Genomic DNA, 20,619 nt, shown 5'->3' on the forward strand with positions numbered 1-20,619 from the left:
TCAGCGGTAGAATATCTGAAGCTTTCTCTGTTGTTCCCCAGCGGCTTCTGCGTTTTCAGTGTTCATTTAGAAGCACCACACACACACACACACACACACACTGTTGACTGCTCATGAATTTAGGTCATTTTGTAAGAACAAGGCTATATGTTTTTATACCTATTTGTGCATTGCATTTTAACAAGAGTTTGTGATTTGAGTCATGAAACACTGCTGCTTTTGACAACATGGCTAAATTTGTCCATGGCTGACACTGGCAAATATAAATGTCCTCTTTAACTTTCTTAGTTATCATTTTGACTCATTTCAGCTTACCATGCTTGCAAAATGCTCCCCTCCAAAACCAAATTTAAATACAACTGCACGTGTAATCACTCTACGTCTACCTTCTTTCCATGGTTATCTAAATTATAATCTCTGGTTTTAGCATTTATACCAAAGAGCATTCCCTGAGGTATTCCACAGCTATGGTTTCTCTTTCAGAGAAATTACTGGTGCTAAATGAAGCGATGATTTTCTTTATATGTGCCAGCTGTAGTGCAAATGGTTTTTAATCTGCCAGAAAATTCAGTCCATGTTGTGGAGATGAGGTTGAAGATGGACTGAGCGAAAGGAGGCTATTTGGGCTTTGATCTAACATTCTGATAATGTTGGATCAAACTGGTTTTGTCTGTATGTTTTCCAAGGGTGCATTCATAAAGATTTCTTTTTGATCATGTGTCTTGAATAGAGAAAAATAGCTATCTGTATGAATCCACACTTACCTATAGATCTGTTGTAGCAACATGGGAAAGTGGTACTGAGTTATTTATATTGGTGAATTTATTTGTATTTAAATTCAAATATTTTATATACTTATTTAATATGTGATTTGTATGTGATATTGTTGTGATATGTGTGCCTGACAAAACCATTTGTAAACCAGTATATTTAGATTAGAGTTTTACATCCATTTATCAGACCCCGACCTGCAATCTGTCACTTCATGAAAAGCTAATAGGAGTCAAATGTAATATTAGCTGTCTCTTTGCTTCCCTTTTTTCATTTTTGCTGGTCATCTGACGCCCCACACTGAAGCTTAGATGAACCTTTGAGATAACATCTAACCCAAAAGCATTTCTGCTTCCGTGAGATCCAAAAGCTCAACAAAATACATCCAATAAATGAGACAGATTGACTTTTCATGTCACACACACACAATATACTCAGGTATATACAATATTTGTCTCTTTCCTCCTCAGGTGAATGGGAAAGAGTTGTCCAAGTCCAGCCGTGAGGAGACTGTGGAGACCTTTCGCACTGCCAAGGACCCCGTTGTGGTTCAGGTCATCAGGCGGACCCCCAGTGGCCGACCCCATGGCCCCCCTCAGGAAATCCATGTGGTGGATGTGTGCACTCAGACTGACATCACCTTTGAACACATCATGGCGCTGGCAAAGCTCCGGCCTTCAACCCCTCCTGTGCCTGACGTCTGTCCCTTCATGCTCTCTGACAGGTTTGTCCGGTGAATGATTATACACTTCTGTAAATACATAGAAACTTTGAAATTCTTTGCTTTCCCCATATTACATCAACAATACTTACTAAGAAACTGAGTCTTTCTTTCTTAGGACAAATTAATGTGAAAAAAGACCATTTTAAGCAGGTCAGTGATTTGATATATTACATTTATCTCAATTTAATTTGATAGGATACAATTACAAATTATTTTGGTTCAGTGCCACAAAGAAGAATACAGTGTTTGTTTTTGTGTCCTTATTTTGACTTTGGCTGTGACTGATGGTAATTATAAAGAAGGAAAAAAAGTGGTGAGAGTTGTTATTGAGCTATGAAGGAGAAATATCAGTGTTTGCAGGATTGGCATTACAAGTAAGAAGGTTGCCTCTAAAATACAAATGTACTCACTCACCTGCTGCTAGGTTTATTCTGACAAGTATAGATTTGTTTAATAAATTAGCTTCTCATTGTCCTTCACGTCTTAGCAGATATTTCCCTTTTAGCAATAGGACCCACCAAGTACATAAAAAATGAATAAATGGCTGGGTATTTTATCCTAATTATAATATATTATAAACCACACTTTACAATATATGTGTAAAGTGTGGTTGGAATTTCAACATTTGGTTTGTACTTAACTCAAATGTATCAATAAATACAAAACATTAAGTTAGAAAATGAAAAGCTATATGACAAGCAATTTAATAGTGCTGAAATGATTAGTCAACAGAAAACAGTCTCTGACCCACTGATCTAGGCTTCCACAATTCCAGCAAGCCCCTTTGTTTTGCCATGAGGCCCTGGAAGTCCTGATTCGTCCTCAACCTCTGCCCCATCCCCACTATGTAGGGTGGGTGTCCTTTAAGTAGGCCATTCGGTGTCTGTCAGTTGATCTTTCATTGCTCTGAGAGGCTCTTGCTGCTGCCAGTGTCTGTATTTTTTCAGCATGGATAGCATGGTCTTGAATTGAGTTCTATTGTGCTAATATAATTCATGCCATGCAGGAAACAAGTCTTAGTTATTGTTCCTAGGCTACTTTTGGTTATCTCGTATGTAAAAACCTTAGTCAGTCTTACTGGGTAATCAGGGACAGACTGTTTGTTGTTGTTATTTGCAAGTCTTTGTAGCATCCCAACACATGCTTATTTGGAGTGTTGCATATGTAGTCTCTCACACAAACCATCGATAGCCGTTCTGTATTCAGCACTAACCCTCACATCACAACAATGATCCTCTTCAAGGAATTCTCCCTGAAGTCTCCCCTGTTTCAGTTTTAAGTTCTACCATCACACAGATCTTATTACATACAGGGTGGGCTTGTTTTGTTCGATGTTTTTGCTGTAGGACAATTGCATATTCTTGGCCCCTTTGACTGCATATGAGAGGATTATGCAGTTAGATTGTGATTGTGCCTGCTTTCGCTTGTTCTGACAGAGTTTGTTAGGGCTGAATCTGTAGAATATGAAGGAGGTGGTGCTGAGGTAGTTATCACTCAATATTTTTGCACATCCTGAGAACTTAGACCTTCTTTACTTTGACCTTTACCTATTTTATTGTGCACTACCGAAGCGATCGCACCCTTTGATTTCAGTTTGGGTTCATAATCACATCATCAGACATTCAAATGACATTATTCATTCATTTCTTTGTCAATGGATCATGACCCCTGTGTGCCTTTACCTCTCAGACATCTTCCGCGATCTTCAATTCTGTATTTTCATTCAATTTCAGATGCTGTATCATTCAAACCATTCTCTATAATCATCACAGGCAATCTCTTCTCACCCCGAGTATAGTTATTTTCCTCAGGGGAAGTGGACTTCCTGGGTCCTATGTGACTTATAGTCCCTTGACCAGCTGGGCAGATTTGACTTGTTTGGAGAACTGTCAAAGGAGTGAATAAGATTGACATCCAGGATGAGCCTCCACATTGTTGTGGCAATTTACCTCTTGCACTTAACTTCACTATAGTATTTTCACATTTTCTTTCTGTGTATGTAGTTAAATGGTCTCTTTATTTGTCTATTTTATTTATGTTTATTCCTGAAATACGATCGGGAATCTGCATTGGTTGTTTTATTTTAAAAATGGACAGGATGTGCTATGCTGTTTCTGTGTCTGACTTCCTGTCCAGCTCTACCTGTTCTGTGGAGCTTGACGCGGCTTTGAAGCAGCTTCCACTGAAAATAGCCTCTGTATGTATTTATAGCGCAGCGGAGCATCGAGCCGCTTCTGGGATGCTTCTGAAACGTGCCGCAGCATGCTTAGTGGGATCACAATCATTGACTAGAGTGGTAGTGAACAGCTCTGGAGGCCATGTTCATGCCGGAAAGCAGTGCATCCGTGTGTGGTGAAATCCCCGAACAGTGGGGCAAATACTTCTTAATCTGTTTCACACCAAACTCTAGGAGTTGTTGTGATTACTCTATGCATGATCATACTCAGACATGACAGGATCTGGTTCATAATAAAAAGATGTTCTTTGTTTCTCTCACACACAAGAACATACTGTTCAGACACACACACATGATTTCTGTGACTACCAGAAAAGCATTTTAACCTTCCAAGTTCATACAAGCATTTATACATATGTTTACAATAATGTCCCTCACATTTACCCCCTTTTGGATATTATTAATGTATTAAATCATAAATTATTGTAGAGAGCATATATAAGGGGTCAAATTTTGGTTTTATTGATACAATTATGTCCCTCACACAGCACATGCGATTGGTTAACTGTCCTGTACAATTTTCACTTATTGTATGATAACGGCCCATCATACCTATTGCCTATCACCCATTTACTTAGAGAATCATGCACAGAAACATAACTCTCTCTCACTTTGAGTTGAATATGTTCATTAAGCATGCTGTCTCATGAATGTACTCAGTAAAATTGTCTAAAATCACTCACTAGGCACGTCAACACATCTTAGATACGTCTTTTTATTGAGTTTGTGAGGCATAAAAAATCTATACAAAGAAAACATTAAGAGTTTAAAGTATCAACCTGAGGTTTTCCTGGAAAACAACATAATAAACTGGGTTCATTATTTCCTCTTCTGGCATTTCAGTTTTGCTCATCTCAAAGGAAAAGTAAATTGAACAAAAAAAGTTTAGCATAAAGTAATATCTAGGTTTCAGCTCTTGGGAATGAAACAGTAGAGATACACAAGCTTTACTGTGCCAAACTTCCTAGTCAGGACCTTCTTGTGAACCATGTTTGTTTGGTAGAGCAGATCATTAATTCTCTTTGAGTTTCCGTTGTTTCTGTTGTTGTTTGTCATTGGAGACTTGTTAAAACATTCTGGGATGCGACCAGTTGCTCCATCTATATTGCCTATGATCACAAACATCATTGAAATTTGTATTATTATCAGTGTTACATTATAGGTGCTGTATAAAGCACTATATATGACCTGATCAAAATATATATATATCTATCACACATGATCACCATAGTATTCCCCACAGGGCCTTCTAGCCATAATTGCAGCTGCTTGGCGTATCCATTTTGACTCATGGAAGGTGTTCAAGGTGATTAAAGCAAATGGGCTAATAAAAAACTAGGCAACACAGTGCAACGCGTGCTTGCGGCCTACTTACAGCCCCAGGCCCAGCCCAAATGTAATCAATGTATCCCATAAAACTCACATTTTCTTCTTTTCATCTGAGATCAGGTGCACAATCCAATATACAGCACATTTTATAGGTATAACAAATGTTTGTCACTCTTATTTTTGAGGCTAGGTTGTAAATTTGTAATTGAGTTCTTTACACCCGCTGCCAAAAGTTGTTATGTGTAATACTGGAGCATTAAAGCATAAAGCATTCTGACATTTACCAGTCTGGTTTTGTCAGTGGACGATTGTTTTGAGACAGTCGGGTTCGATCAGAGAGTCCCTTTAAAGTTTTTCGTCCACCACGATTATCTTGTGTGGCACTGAAGCTGCTCATCTTGTTAGACCGTTACAATGCTGTTTTGTTCAGTGACTGAAGGAAACATAATAGAATTACACTGTTCAATGTTGGGGGGTTTGTCTGTCAATAGCAGGAAGCAAATTATGTGGATATGCTGTTATTAACAAGGGGCTTTACTTTTATCACACACACTCCAGCTACAGTGAAAGCTGAAAGCCCTTGACAAATCCTTTATTCGTCAGATTCCACAAAGAGACAAAGACAAAAGGCGAGGAAAATCCTGTCACTTTGAGGTATAAAAAGCATTTAAGAGAAAATGAGGAAAAGGATCTTGCTTACGCCCAACTCTCCGCCTTTTTCTATTTCTCTGCCTCCCTGTCTGTCTGTCTTTCCCTCTCATTCTTCCTCTATCTGTCTCCCCTGACAGCTGTCATTCTCTGCATACAATGGACCAGGAATACTATGAAGGGACAGATTACCTCTCCCCTGTTCCAGTGGATGGAGAGAGGACAGAGGAGTTTGAATATGAGGTAAGAATTGCACTTGACATCACTGCTAACTAGAGCCTGATATATTCACCAGCATGGTCAGTACTATCAGCTGATTTTAGTTTCTCACAGACCCACAGTACTGTTGTTGTACTATGTTCTCAGATCCTGTAAATCAGAAATCTCAGTACAGATACAGTATGTTAAGTATAGAAAGTCAAATTGAGTCACCATTACAGAGTTCATACACTACATTTGCTTTCTTGCAGAGAGTTAGATAAGAAGATCAATACCACACTCAGATGAGAGAGTGGTTTCTATCCTGTCATCTAACTCTTGGCAAAAAAATCGAATAAGTAAAGTAAAATGCTAAAGTATTCCTTTAATAACCACATTTAAGATAAGGTTAAAAAACAAATATCAACCTGTGTGTAGTTATGAGATTTTATCTTAACTCTGTTATTGATTTGGCTGTCCATCCACCTCAAAAATCCATAGGAACAAAGTACTCACCTAACCCCTGCAACATATGGACACATGGACACACATTCCCTTAACAGTCCATATTTAATTATGCTTATCATTTGTTGGAAAAACTCAAACATTAATTGACTCTACAGGCAAATAACTGACAGATTATCAGCCACAATGCAGACAGCTTGAAAAAATCTCTTACTTCCACTGACAATGATGACACGCTGCCATGTTTTTTTTCTTTTTCTTTTTTGTAAAACAGAAACTAGAAAAACTGATACCTGAGACTTGCTAATTGTTTTCACAACTCTGAAACGAAAGAAAAAGTTAACTCTGAGCTCGATCAGAACCAATTAAAGTGAGGTGTGTGCAGCAGGTGCTAATAAGATAAAAAAAGATTTCTTTGCTTCTGCATCTTACTAGAGTGTAAGTAACAGGAGCAGCTGGATAAAGCTTTTGATCTCTCACACATACAGATATACATACAGATGCACTGATTCAACTGTGCCAGGAAGAGATAAACAGACTCCACTCTCCGCTTTGGACCAATATTCTTTATTTCCGAGTCATTGAGGTGCGAGCATATTGCAAGCGAGGGCTCTGGCTGGTCTGATCTATGATGATTGCTCACTCCCTCCTCTTATTTGTATTATTTGAATTAGTTCTGAATGCTTCCACCCACTGAGCTTGAGCTGTGTCTTCACATCCTAAAGAGATTTGTGCACCCACTTGGATCACAGAGGCCCCAGTGTCAAATCGGAACAAATATAATATATTAAAGCCTTTCTTTATGCCTCATTGCTATTAACAAATCCTATTATACTGTGTATGCTTTGCAGCCGTTCTTTTATTTCATGCTCTGGGAGTTAGATACCACGCTAATGCAGACCCACTTACTGTATGTCAACTAAAAATGCTATGAAAGGGGATGTTGCTGAAAGCCACTTTCAAAGTCGACCTGATCCCTCACTCCCTGTTGAAGTAAAGAAAAGAGAATGAAGGAAAGACATTTCATTAAATTATCTGTGTTAGATGGAAAAGCACAGTGGGGGAGAACAGTTTGCCATCACATCACAGAGAATTTAAATCTAATTCACCTTTCTAATACACACGGACATTGATGTTTCCTTTAGGGTAATCAGCATTTGAGAGTTTTTGAGTACACTGGTTGATGAGGTGCAGAGATGCCAGATGTCACCAAAGTATACATTCACAGTATTTTTCCATAACCTTCTCCCCATATCTCCTTACTATATTCCTCTCAGCATGCAGATTTCTTATTTAGCAAGACTGAGTCAAAACCTGGTATATGGCTGGACCATGTATGAAACAGCATTTTATTTAGTTTATTTATTTGTATAGCGTTTTTCATGCTAAAAAAAACATTAAAAATACTTAAAAAATACATTGCACCAAATTTTGGGTGGAGACTATAGTGCTGTTATAACAAGGGTTTGGTTAAGATTTAGGCTACTTTTTACATGTCTTAAATATTATTTCATTTACTTAATGCAACTAACTATCAAATGAATCATGAATGCTAAGTGTAAATGACCACAATACAGTGTGCATTTTGCAAGTTTGCATTAATATTCATTATATTGATTTGATTTGATTTACCAAGAATGTTAAAGTGCTTTACAGTAAGCCACACTGGCAGCGCAGCATATATCTCTTCTCAAATAGGTGTCATTTGGAAAAACTGACATGTTGGGAATCTAAATGATTACTTTCTCACCTGAAAGAGTATTAAAACTTAATAAAATGTTGGTTTGTGCAAAATGCATTCTGGGATACTTAGCTTTGGCTTATCAATGGTCTAACTTCATCACTCAGTCTGTCAGTGTCTCTGTAAGTAAGTGACGGACAGATACAGTTATAGGCCTGAATCCTGTTTGTTGTTTTTTTTTAAAGTCCTGTCTGACTTAATGAGCTAGGTAATGAGAGTTTAAGACTGTCTCTGCCACTGATGGTTAAGACTGAACAAACCCCAGGCCTATAATGTCCCCTTTCTTCTCTGATGGTTGGCTTGTTTGGATTAATGAAACACACATGCCATGCCTCATAGCTAGAATTTCACACAGACACATCACTCATTTCCTCAGATCCCTTCATGTGTATATGGCCACAACCACACACCATGTTAGTGACCATTTATTTGATTTGTTCTGGTGGGTTCTGAAGAAAAGAAGCACTTCAAGCTCAGAGATAGCCTTCCTTTGCTTCCTGCCTGTGCTACCAATCCATGCATTTGTGACTGCTTTTTCAATTACTGATAATCAAAGGCGTGATTATTATGACAGCATCCAATGTGCTTTGATGGTAGGTGGCAATCTTCCCCCTAAATCACGCCATTGCAGTCATTAATTTACTGTCAGCCCTCATCCGCGGGCCATGCTGCAATCTCCTGAGAGGCAGAGAGCTTGTCGGGAAAATGGAGGGAAAAAAATCAAAAGGCAAGAGACAGACATTGGTGATTGTCTGTGTGATGGATCCAGAGACAGAATCCTTTTACTGTGGCATCTGATTGTGAGTGGGTGTTTTTTCTGCACAATGTTGTCTCAAAACAAGAAACTGAAAGAATATTTGGTAAATAAAAATGTACATGCACACTATGTGTCATGTATGGTTAAGCACACAAATGCAGGTTTGAGGTTTCATCCAACATGCAGTAATTCAATTTCTCTGATCATTTAATCACAGGTCTCCTACATTAGATCTAGTCATTAATTAGTCAGAAGTAACGTTAGGTTTATTTAGCCAGATAAGGATGATGTAACACCTGCTCACACCTCTACTTTGCCTCAGCATGTGGTTTATTTTTAGATAGACATCTCAGAGACATTGCAAGTGGTTTCAATATTTCCCACAACTTCTTTGCATTATGTTAGCATGCAAGATGTGTGTGTTCTCCATAGCTCCCATTACCTCCATGACTGCTTCGTTGCATCAGGATATGTGCCACTTTCATAATATCTCTACCAAGAATAGCATTGGTAGCTCATTAGTAACATTTTAATACAGCTAATGATAATGATTGATGATGATTTTTGTAGTTTACTCTGTTTAGGTAGTCAGCACCAACGCTTTGCCTCGATTGTCCCTCTTTCATGTTGTATCCTTACATACAGTATCAGCCAGGATTTGAAGTTGTTATTACTTCCGAGACAGTCAATTAAAGATCTGAGTTGCCCGTCAGGTGGAGGCTGTTGTGAAAGATAAAACGACAAAGCTCATGTTGTCTGTCTTTGTCTGTGAGAATGTGTGTGCTCTGCTGAGTATACTTTGGGTGGGTTTGTGTGTGTGTGTAAGCACATGGTTTGTGCAGGAGTTACTCTTTTGTGTTTATGCATTGTACATACAGTATGTGTGTGAGTAGCCCAGCCGCAGCAGCAGGTCCCTGAGAAGTGTAGGAAGGAATGAGTGGCAAGGGAGAAGGAGAAAATGGGAATTGTGCCTAAAGGTGTGTGTGTGTGTGTGTGTGCGTGTGCAACGAAGTCAGGGGGGGTCATGAACAGCTTAAAAGGGGTAACCAGAAGCACCAGGTGGTGGCTCTCTGGCAGTGGTATTGGCCTTTCCCCCCTCCTTTCCCCCCCTAAAGTCCTGCCACATCTGACACGTGTAACCAGCCAACACACACTTGTCACAGAGGAAATGAATCTCTCTGTTTCTGTGTGAGACCCCAGTGAGCCCCACCAGAGCCCTCGCCCAGCCTCATTTCTCTCTGCCCCCTCCATCCTCACTCTCCACTCAACCACCTCACTCCTGCTGCTGAGAGCCAGCGCGTTTCTGCTCTAATGAAGACCTTGGGAGGAGAGGCCATTTCACACTTGATTCCCTTCAACACCCTTGATATGTTTCAGCATTTGAAGACATAGCACAGGCTGGGCTGTTTGGTGTTTGGCTGAACTGCTGTTGTGAGAAACTGAGTGCAAAATGGTGTTATGTACGTTAACTGTCTGCAAGTTTCGGAGACATTTGAAATTGGAATTTGTGTTTGGTTCCATATTCAACACATATTTTGATATTAGATGAAAGGTAAGTGTGCCATTCACTCAAATTGTTGCTGCAGTTAATCAAGTCTCACTTCCCGTGTTTGTATTTATGAACTGACGCCAGGGTACTAAGCTATGTTCCAAGTGGCTCGAGGGAAATTCAACGACCTCTGATTTGTAAGTCAATAGTTTGTTGATCTCTCCCCAAGGGAAGATGAGGAATATTTTAGTGTTGCAGCAAATATGTATATCTGCTAGCATTAGCATAATTATAGTTTATTTATAGTCTCATATTCTATAACTTGGCAGCTCCTTGAAAGAAAAACACTTGAGGTCCTCTGACATTTATCAAAGCCCCACTAGTCAAACCCTGTGAGCTGAGAATGTCTTTCATGATCAAACACTTTTTAGACTCAAAAACTTCAGACGATAGTTTGCAATCTAGACTCAGTAAGCATCTCAAAAACAAGTGGGATTTTTTGTGCTGAGACTTGAGTGGAGTGGAGCAGACCCTTGTGTTTGTGTGGCCGTTATGGTGGCAACATTTTCGTGTAATGGTAACTACATGATTTATTTAAATTGTTCAAGGTCAAATTGAGGATATAAATCTGTTGCAACACAACTGTTTTAGCTATGCTTTATTTTGTGAGCAGAACACACACCATTAGCTCCATTTAGAACCCATTCAACTCTATGACAAGTGGGAAAACTTCATCTTAGTGCTGCAACTATTAGTCGATCGATTAGTAGATTGACAGAAAATAAATCTGCAACTATTTTGATAATTAAGTAATTGTTTACCAAAAATGATCTGGTTTGCAGCTTCTTAAATGTGAGAGTTGGCAGTTTTTCTCTCACATATATAACACTCAACTGAATACCTTAAAAGTCTGGGCCAGTGGTCAGACAAAACTAGCAAATTGAAGGCATCACAATGGGCTCTTGGCAATGGTAACCTGCTTTTTTAAACATTTTTTTAACATTTCACAGACCAAACAATTAATCAAAAAAACTATCTGCAGATTAATTGAGAATAAAAATAATTATTAGTTTCAGCCCTACTTCATCTGCTGAGGAATATTGTGTAATATGATCGAAAGCTCCACAACGATTACCAAATTGGCTTTGTGGTGAAATGTATGTCCTCTATGTCCAGGTGCACTCAGAGATACCCACACAGTCTGTGCTCCTGTGACTTACCACACTATGCTTGTCATTGCACTTGCACAGTTAAAATAGGGCACTTACCCATGTTTTTACATTTGATGTGTTTTCCCTCTCATCTGCATAGGAAGTGGAATTGTGTCGACTCAGCAGCCAGGAGAAGTTGGGGCTAACTCTGTGCTATAGGACAGATGAAGAAGAGGATGTGGCCATCTATGTCAGTGAGGTGAGTAGATATCCTGACTTATCCTGGATAGATGTCCTATCCTTCATCCAAGACCACAAGTGTTGCATATTTTAACTTGGCATTAACTTTTCATACTTACGTTTTTGCAGTGGGAACTCTGTAAACACTGAATCCTCTCTTTTATCTTTTCCCACTGTGCCTTGCTCCTGGAGATACTGTAGAAAATAAATCCTTTTTCCTTGCCAACCAGCAGAATTAGGACTGCTAGCTGTTTGAAAATATGAAAATACTAATACTCTTGGGACAAAAGGTATATGCATATTCTAAAGATCCTTTATATTTCAGTTCTTTGAATTGTCCCATTTGCATATAATATGCTATTGAAGTAGCTGATCATAGTGCTTCAGTTAAAATGCTTAAACAACTGAGAAATCTATATTCCCAAGTCTAAATCAATACTGGCATTTAATGTTCATCTTCCATTTTATGATTTCCTTTAGTATTCATGTGAGCAAAGCAGGTTTCTCTGTTGGGAAGAGTCTGTTCTGTCAGAACTGTTATCAACCACAAATGATATTATTGAGCAGTTTTTGCAGTGTTTTAACTACATGATTACAAAACAAAATGCCAAGACAGAAAAAAAAGTTTTCACGTCTTATCTGAGTTGTGCATCTTGTCCTTTCATAACAGCTGACATCATGTTAGCCAAGAAACTCAATTTATCTCCCACTTGTTGGAAGCACAGAAAATGCTGTTCTCTATTCAGCTCAACTTTCTCTCAGATTCGTTTGAAGTTGACTTGGACCCCGCAAGGTGTTCGCTTTGAGAGCTGAGCAGAATATAAATCACTGTGGTCTGTGGCTCCTGGCAGCATCCTTAAGTGATCGCTCTGCAAAAAAGTAGGGCTAAGAGGAATGTGCTGCATTCAGATGAGGTGGCTGAATGTCACTGTACATAGGATGTGTTAGAAGAGGTGTTATGTCCTCTGATCTTGCATAAGTAGTGAGAACACACAACAATACAAGGTCATTTTAAAACAAGCTGAATTTCCCAACTTCATAGCTATTGTTGAATGGCCACATTATGTTTTTCCTGATATTCAAGTCTATTTACCTTTGTATCAATTGCGTCTCACAGTAAATAATTCAAGAGAACAAGAGAAGAAAAAGGCACATTTACTCAGACCACCCATAAATCCGTTTTTTACACTTGTTAAATTCTACTCAAGGTCACAGGGGCTGGAATTTATCCCAGCATGCATAGGGCAAAATGGCAGGGTCCATCCTACACAGGTCGCTAGTCTATCAAAGGGCGACCTGTATTGCAACACAAACACAATCATTCACACCAATGAGCAATTTAGAGTTTTCAGTCCTCCTAACATCTGTGAACTTTGGGAAGAAATGGGATCACCTGGGGGAAAAATAAGCAAACTCCACACATAAAAGATAGTAAAACCTTCTTGTTGTGTAACCACAGTCATTTCACCTCTCTAACACAGCTTTATAAATCCTCCCTGTTATTTTTTCAGTTGTGGATGTTTCAGGGTTTGGGTAATCTTACCATAATGCAGAAATATTGCCCTCAGTTTCCTCTGTTCCCTCCAGTCCTACCCCCATTCTTTTCTGGTGACCTTCCTACCAATTTAATGAGTGGTCCCTGTGTGTAGGAGTGGACCATCATGAAGATGGAGTGCTACAGCACCTCGCCATCTCCAGAGATCCCAGCTTGATAGGAGAGAGTGAAACAAATAGCCCCAGACACCGATTGATTGGTTGATGAAAGAGTGTCCTGCCCCCTTGTTCACTAGCATTAGTTACAGGAGAAGCAGGTGCATCATGTACTGAGGTTGACTTCCAAGCTATAGATGCTATATGTGGAGACTTGGACTCTTTCAACCTGCCAGAATGTAATACGTTCTCAGATCCACCCACCTCACTTAAGTGATAAATGGTGATAACTCTATTCTTTGCAGCCTTTGTTCATCTTTCAAAATGAGGCTAAACTTACTTTGAAAACTTAGCAGAAAGCTGCAGAAAAGCCATTTGACATCAAAGGTCTTCCCATGGCAGCACACCTATTGTGTGTCGCTCACATTGTTAATAACAGTCTAGACATGTCTAGCTGGATGATGTCTTCATAATGAGTTAAAACATTTTCAGGCAGTCTTCGAGTTGAATGAACATTGAAAGAGACATTATGCTGTTTTCTCTACCTTTACAGATCAGTCCAAACAGCATCGCTGCCAAAGACGGACGCATCCGAGAGGGGGATCGCATTTTACAGGTACAATAGACCTCTCTTTCTCACTTGCCCCTTCTACACCAGCTTTCATTAGATTCAACATAAAAACAGTTTCATTTTGTCACACTCAGCCACTGTCGCCCAGCATGAGAGCTCGTTCATTTTTAATGGCAGCACATTAAAGGGGGAACTCTCCCCCGCTGTGACTGTTAGAGGGGGAGAAATGCCCCCTCGGCTGTTTTATTTACAAACTCAGCACCAACAGGGGTTTTTAAGAGTTCTGGTTCAGGAAGGTGCTGTGTTACAGTTTGCTGCCTCTTGTAGGGTAGCTGAGGGGCTATGACTGTTGTTAGCCCCTAGCCTCATCTTCAGGCCTAAGATCTAGAAGAATTCTGCATTCGATAAGAAGAGGTGCTTCCTAGGCTGAGGGCTGGATCATGTTGTCTCTATGTGTTAAATGGGTAATTATTGTTTTTAATGTAGGTGGTTCAGTGCTACTAATTTTAATGCTAAAGTTGACATTTTGGTCATATGGGGGCAGTGAAACAAGCTGAAAACTTCTCATACATTATGACCTTATTAAGTCACTACACAATCTGCATACAGAGCAACAGTAGTATTCATTTTGAGATGTTTTTCTTGAGATCTGATGGATGCCATGTCCCTTCCGAAAGTGCTTCAACCACATTTTTCAGATGTCCATCTCACGTGTGTCTGATAAAGTTCTGTTACTCAGTACAGCTATCTACACAGAATACACATAGGCACTATACATTGTATGCCTCCTCTGTAGATGCAGCATAACCCCAATATCTCTCTTCTTTTAGCTCTGTTTTGGTCACTAACAGACTGACAGATTGGTGGACTGGAAAACCAAAACAACAAGCTTAACGATTCACACCTCCGAAAAATATCTGTCTATCTCTATAACTTGCTAGGTGTTTCACTATGTTCACCTGCCAGTCACTTAGTGTGCCACCTGATGCAGTGGGTTGTCAGGAAGTTTTTGGTAAATACAGTTTCTTCCTGCCACAGCTGCTTCTAACAATCAGCTTCAAAATAGAGGAGTTTGCAGCTGGGAAAACCAAAACAAGCTTTATGTGTGAAATGAGTCTTTTAATTGGTGTTAATTGTTAAACTATATCAATTAGTAAAGCTTTAAGGGTAACAGAGGTGTATGTTGAGAGGTAATTATGAGTGGTACAAACAGGTCATGCGAAATTTTCTTGGACTGTCATAATGACTCGGAGCTATGAATGGCAGTTGATCTGAAGGTCTATGAATACAGACACAAATAAGCATTAAGTGTCTTTTAATAGGATTATTATAAGAAGGGAAACAGGAATAAATTCAAGGGAGAAGTATATAGTCTGTGTAAGCAATTGTTAGATGAGGGGGGCGGATGCAAAAGCGCTGTTCGTCTAATTGTCTTGTGGTGTCTACCACGTCTTGTATGACTGATTTGAGCCAGGAGAGTGGGGTGTGTGTGTGTTTGTGAGGCAGACTAGTACTCTGGCACTATTAAACACCAGTGACAGGGCCATTACTCTGCCTGCAAAAAGATGGACGCCCCCTGTCAGTGGCCAGTTAATTGTACGGCTAGATGTATGTACACTGCCGGATACACTGGAGAACACAACAGCTCCCTCGGCCCAGAGCCACTGTCCCATTCATAGTCACTGCTGGGCCTTGCCTCATATTAGAGAGCAGCACAGAATGTTTACAGTTTCCTCAGGAAGAGAAAGCATTATTGTGGAGTGTCACTTTTACTGTGTTGCTTCTTTTCTCTAAAGGGCTGTATGAATGAAGCTGGCCTCCTTGTGTGTGTATGGGCCTGTGTTCAAATGTTTGCATGTGTGTGTACAATACATGTTTGCTTGCTTGCTTGCTGTGCTGACTTAATAGTAAATGTGGTAATCATGTTTGTATGTTTTCAGATAAATGGTCAAGATGTGCAGGACAGAGAGGAAGCAATGGCTGCACTCTCCAATGAAGAGTGCAGGAACATCGTACTGCTGGTTGCCAGACCTGAGATGCAGGTTAGAAATTAACTCACACTGACACACACTGTGTCTTTCAGCCACTGACTTAAGCACCTGCTGGGTAAAGGAAGCACGGAATTCACAAATTACAACCCTGAAGGTTTGTCATTTATAGAATATTTGCTCAGAGTAAACCTCATCAGTCTGTGGTAGATCCCCCTCCTCTCTCCCCACTGTTACAACCACTCCTAGTAGAAGCCACCACTGAGACACCTCATCATGTTTTATTTTTATGTAGCGCCACTGTAATTGACTTCCAACGGTAAGCCATAAAAGCTAATGGCATGCTAATGTGGAGTGAGTTCAGGCCCAAGGCCGATGGCGAGTAAGCGAAAGGACTGCCGCAGTGCAGATGAGCCAGGAGCAATAGTACACTCTGTAATTAAATGTGTCTCTAAGTTGTAAATCTGAACTCTTAAGATATGGATCCCATTTCAGAGCAGACAAATAGATGATAGATGGTGTAGAGCAAATAGGTCAAAGGTGACATTCCTGTGACCATTAACCTGCACTGACTTGATTTTAAAATTAGAAGCATGTTTAAAAGATGACGGGTAGCATTTTGTTAGACTGATACTGTACAGTGTGTCAGTGAAACACCAGACCACACTGATGTTTGCAGTTTCTTATTTCAAAAACTCGCTTGATGTGTTTTTTCAAGAAAATCCCATTTGTGCACCCATTTGGAACACCCAACTATTTGTTTTGAGACACTATGTTGCCACAAGCTTTAGGTCTTGACAAATAATACTCGCCCCTTTCAGTCTCCCTCTCTCTTCATATTTCCTCCTTCATTCACCCCTAGCTGGAGGAGGCCTGGCTGGATGATGAGCACAGTGAGTTCCTGGAGCAGCTGAAGATGGAAATGCTAGAGGAGCAGCAGAGGGAGGAGATGGAATTGGCTGCCCTTCAGGAGGAGCAGGAAAATGAACAGGTTAGACAGCAGAAACATATGCTTTGTGTTACTAGATTGGCTGTGATCTGACTTCTAGAAATTCTGAAAAGCCCATTTTCTCTTATTTGCTCCGTTCAATAAGAAGAAGAATTTTTTTTAAAACGGAGCCAAAAAGCAATAGATTCAAGTTAACCTTCCCACTGACTACAGACTATAACACTTGGGGCCTGATTTACTAAAGGTCTGCGTGTGTAAAAACGTGTGCAAACTTGACATTACCCGTAAAAAGTGTGCAAGCTGATCTACTAACGCAGCACACTGAGGTTTGCGTCTTGCAACTGTGCAAGATAATACACGCTGTCCATTTAGTACATTTGCCATAATGAATATGTAATATGGGACGTTTCAACTCCAGATTGCAAAACACAGGGAGGAGAAAATGCAAATATGTTATTTAGCACACACATTGTGATTTACCAAACCTGAAGGTAATTTTTCTGATGCTAACTGCGTCTATAAATAATAGCTTTGAAGGACAGATATTACCCGGCTGATTACTGCGCACAGATGACTTCTGTTACTGTGGAGAGGAGGAGAAGGAGGCACAATGACAGAATACATACAGGAGTTTATTCCACCTGTATTAACATTTTTGGAGTGGAATATTTTTGGTTTTACTAACAGCATTAACTTTGTCACAAATACTCTCCCAAATTTCGTTTTTTCTGGTAATATTTTTTTTTTTAATAACTCAATATATTTGTTAACCTCTTCCACTAGAACCTGATCACATTTCATTTTGCGCTTGCAGCTTTCTGCTCGTCCAAACTCTCCATTCAGACACGCAAAACCCTCATTTACATACTTCTGTCTCCACCCTGTTGCACCTGTTTCCATTTACTCAGTTATACTTAGTAGATCACCCGCAAAACGCACACAAACAAAACACACAATTTAGTACCCACTATTTGGGATCTTAGTAAATCAAGCTCTTAGTGTTTTATTAGCACCATACCATCAGCCTAACCAGTGATTGCTTTGACTCTATTAGGTTATTATTCATTAACTTATTCCTAGAGATCTAGCCAGTGGCAGGGATGGAATCAAACTCTTCATTGACTTTTTCAGAAAACTGAGTGAAAACAAGCTTCGGCCTTTGAAATATGAATACAAAATAATGATTATGAATATTTATGGAGGGGGCAAAGAATTATTTAAATTCCGAACATTAGTAATCATCATTTAAAATTCTGTTTTGTTGGGAGGTTAAGCATACCACAAAAATCCATGTAAATGTGACTTCAAAGAGTTGGAAGAGAGGAAACAATCCCTGAAGTAACAGAGCTGTATATCCGAGTTGCACACAGCAGCAAATGTAATCCTTCAGGAGAATGCAGAATAGGTTTGCACTTTTTGAGCACTTAAATAGTTCTAGTGACTTTTTGTTGTATTTTGTCCTCATTCCATATTAAGAAATCTAAAAATGAAAACTAAGACTTGCACAATTACAAGTATATTAGCATTTACATTTTTTATCACTTAAGACATTTTCAAAAATAGTTACAGAATTCAGATATAATACACATGATAATAATCAATACTGGCTAACATGCACAGTAAGTTTCCACTAAATGCAATAAGATAAAACACAATGATAAAAAAAAAAACATCTCCATATGGATCATTCATGGAAAGAAGTGTATCACATTTCCTCAGAAGTGTCAAAATATTATTTCAGGTTTTGTTTCTCTTATTAAATTTCAGAAAGAAGAAGATGACAAGCCCACCTGCTCCACACTGCATCATAAGGACAGTATACTGAGTATCAAAGACAGAATTGAGAGCTCAGAGCATAATGTCCTGGCACACATCCAAAAACGTCTGTCCCAGTGCCTGAGAGACAATCGGGACACACACTGTATCACCAGCTCCACAGGGTTGGAGGACAAAGACGATGAAGACGATGAGGAAACAGAGGGTGATCGTTTCCAGCAGCTCTTGGAGCTGAAGTGTCAGATTCGAAACAGCGGTGAGTACGACCTGTTCTACAGCCGCCGCAGCACCATTGAGTGCAGCATGGGGGAGCAGGGTGGCGTACAACATGAGCTACGCATGCTCAACGAGGAGCTGCGCAGCATCGAGCTTGAATGTCAGAACATCATGCAGGCCCACAAGCTTCGTAAGGGCCAGCAGTCCTCTACCACAGGCCACTCTGCCCCCTCCACCAAAAACCAAAGCCTCCATCAGCCAACAAAGGGTAAACTGGAAGACATTAATGGGAGGCTGGAAAAATCGGACAAGGACAGCTCCAGTGCCTATAACACGGCGGAGAGTTCACGGAGCACCCCCTTGGCAATGGATCGCTCCCCAGAGCACTCGCTCCAGAGGATGGTCAGTCTCACCAACCAGAGAAACCTCTGTGGTGGCCTTGCCACTGGCCACTCACTTAGCCCTAGCCCCATCCCAGGATGGCGCGCTCCAATCTTGGGCAACAGCAGCCCTGACCACAGCAATCCTTCTGAGTCAGACCAGACACCTCAGGCTGAGGAGGAAAGGAGGAGTAAATTAAAGCCATGTGCTTCCCAAATTCCTTACTTCTCCCCTTCCCACAGCTCCCAGCAACGACAGGTCAACATCCCAGCTCATGCCCGCCACTACCAGAGCTACATGCAGCTGATCCAGCAGCGTTCAGCTGTAGAGTATGCCCAGAGCCAGCTCAGCCTGCTCAGTGTCTGCAAAGAGCCTCAGAGGCCCATTAATGAGCCCAAGATGGAGTGGAAGGTAAAGATCCGCAGTGACGGCACACGTTACATCACCAAGAGGCCTGTGAGAGACAAGATCCTGAGGGAGCGAGCACTAAAGATTAAAGAAGAGCGTAGTGGAGGAATGACCACGGATGACGATGCAATGAGCGAAATGAAGATGGGGAGGTACTGGAGCAAAGAGGAAAGAAAGCAGCACCTGCTCAGGGCAAAGGAACAGAGGAAAAGACGAGAGTTCATGCAGCGCAGTCGGCTGGAAAGTTTGAAGGAGAACCCTCAGAGCAGCAGCGAGGGTCGAAAGGAAGTCAGCATTATTGAGCTCAGCCACAAAAAGATGATGAAGAAACGTAACAAGAAGATCCTAGACAACTGGATGACCATCCAGGAGCTGATGACCCATGGTACGAAGGCTCCTGAGGGAGCCAAGGTTCACAACGCCTTCTTATCAGTCACTACTGTATAAAATAAACCACACACATTCTACCCCATGCGGTATAATATAATTGCCTCGTTCAATGTGGCGTTTTTATGAGGACAATAGTAATATTTTTCACACTTTGTAACTCAAAAAGCATTTTGTAAAGAATTTATCAGTGGTGTCATGACATTTTCTTCATGTTTTCCAGAGTTGTTTTTCACATCACTCTGCGGGGAAAACATTTTTTTTCTATGGAATTATTTTTATCACTTTGCTCTGTATATGTTTATCTTTTCAATTGTTATTTTCATATTTATGTTGTAACCATGACTCTAGAAAGTATGGGCTTTTTAAGAAAGGTTCATATTTTCTTTTGCATTATGTTTTACATACATACTTGCAAATTGCAAAACAGTGACTCAGTGAGTTTAATGCCTTTCACTTACTGTTCAACATGTCAACAATTAACAGCTTATTATCCTTTAAAGTTGAAATCTGTAAGCCTCTGTACGTTGATAAGAGGTAGCTG

General features: G+C 40.1%; 1 protein-coding gene across 1 annotated transcript in view; it reads left to right on the forward strand.

The window, feature by feature from the left end:
* LOC128358439 (PDZ domain-containing RING finger protein 4-like) overlaps positions 1-20,135 on the forward strand; it is a 46,785-nt gene extending 26,650 nt beyond the window's left edge. Inside the window, exons 2-8 of the mRNA XM_053318719.1 lie at positions 1,242-1,495; positions 5,849-5,951; positions 11,670-11,768; positions 13,953-14,015; positions 15,911-16,012; positions 16,821-16,949; positions 18,675-20,135. Of these exons, the coding sequence (XP_053174694.1) occupies positions 1,242-1,495; positions 5,849-5,951; positions 11,670-11,768; positions 13,953-14,015; positions 15,911-16,012; positions 16,821-16,949; positions 18,675-20,135 (2,211 nt within the window). The remainder of the gene's footprint in view (positions 1-1,241; positions 1,496-5,848; positions 5,952-11,669; positions 11,769-13,952; positions 14,016-15,910; positions 16,013-16,820; positions 16,950-18,674) is intronic.
* Positions 20,136-20,619: the final 484 nt, after the last annotated feature.

This window comes from Scomber japonicus, chromosome 5 (genome assembly GCF_027409825.1).
Source record: "Scomber japonicus isolate fScoJap1 chromosome 5, fScoJap1.pri, whole genome shotgun sequence".
NCBI lineage: Eukaryota > Metazoa > Chordata > Actinopteri > Scombriformes > Scombridae > Scomber > Scomber japonicus.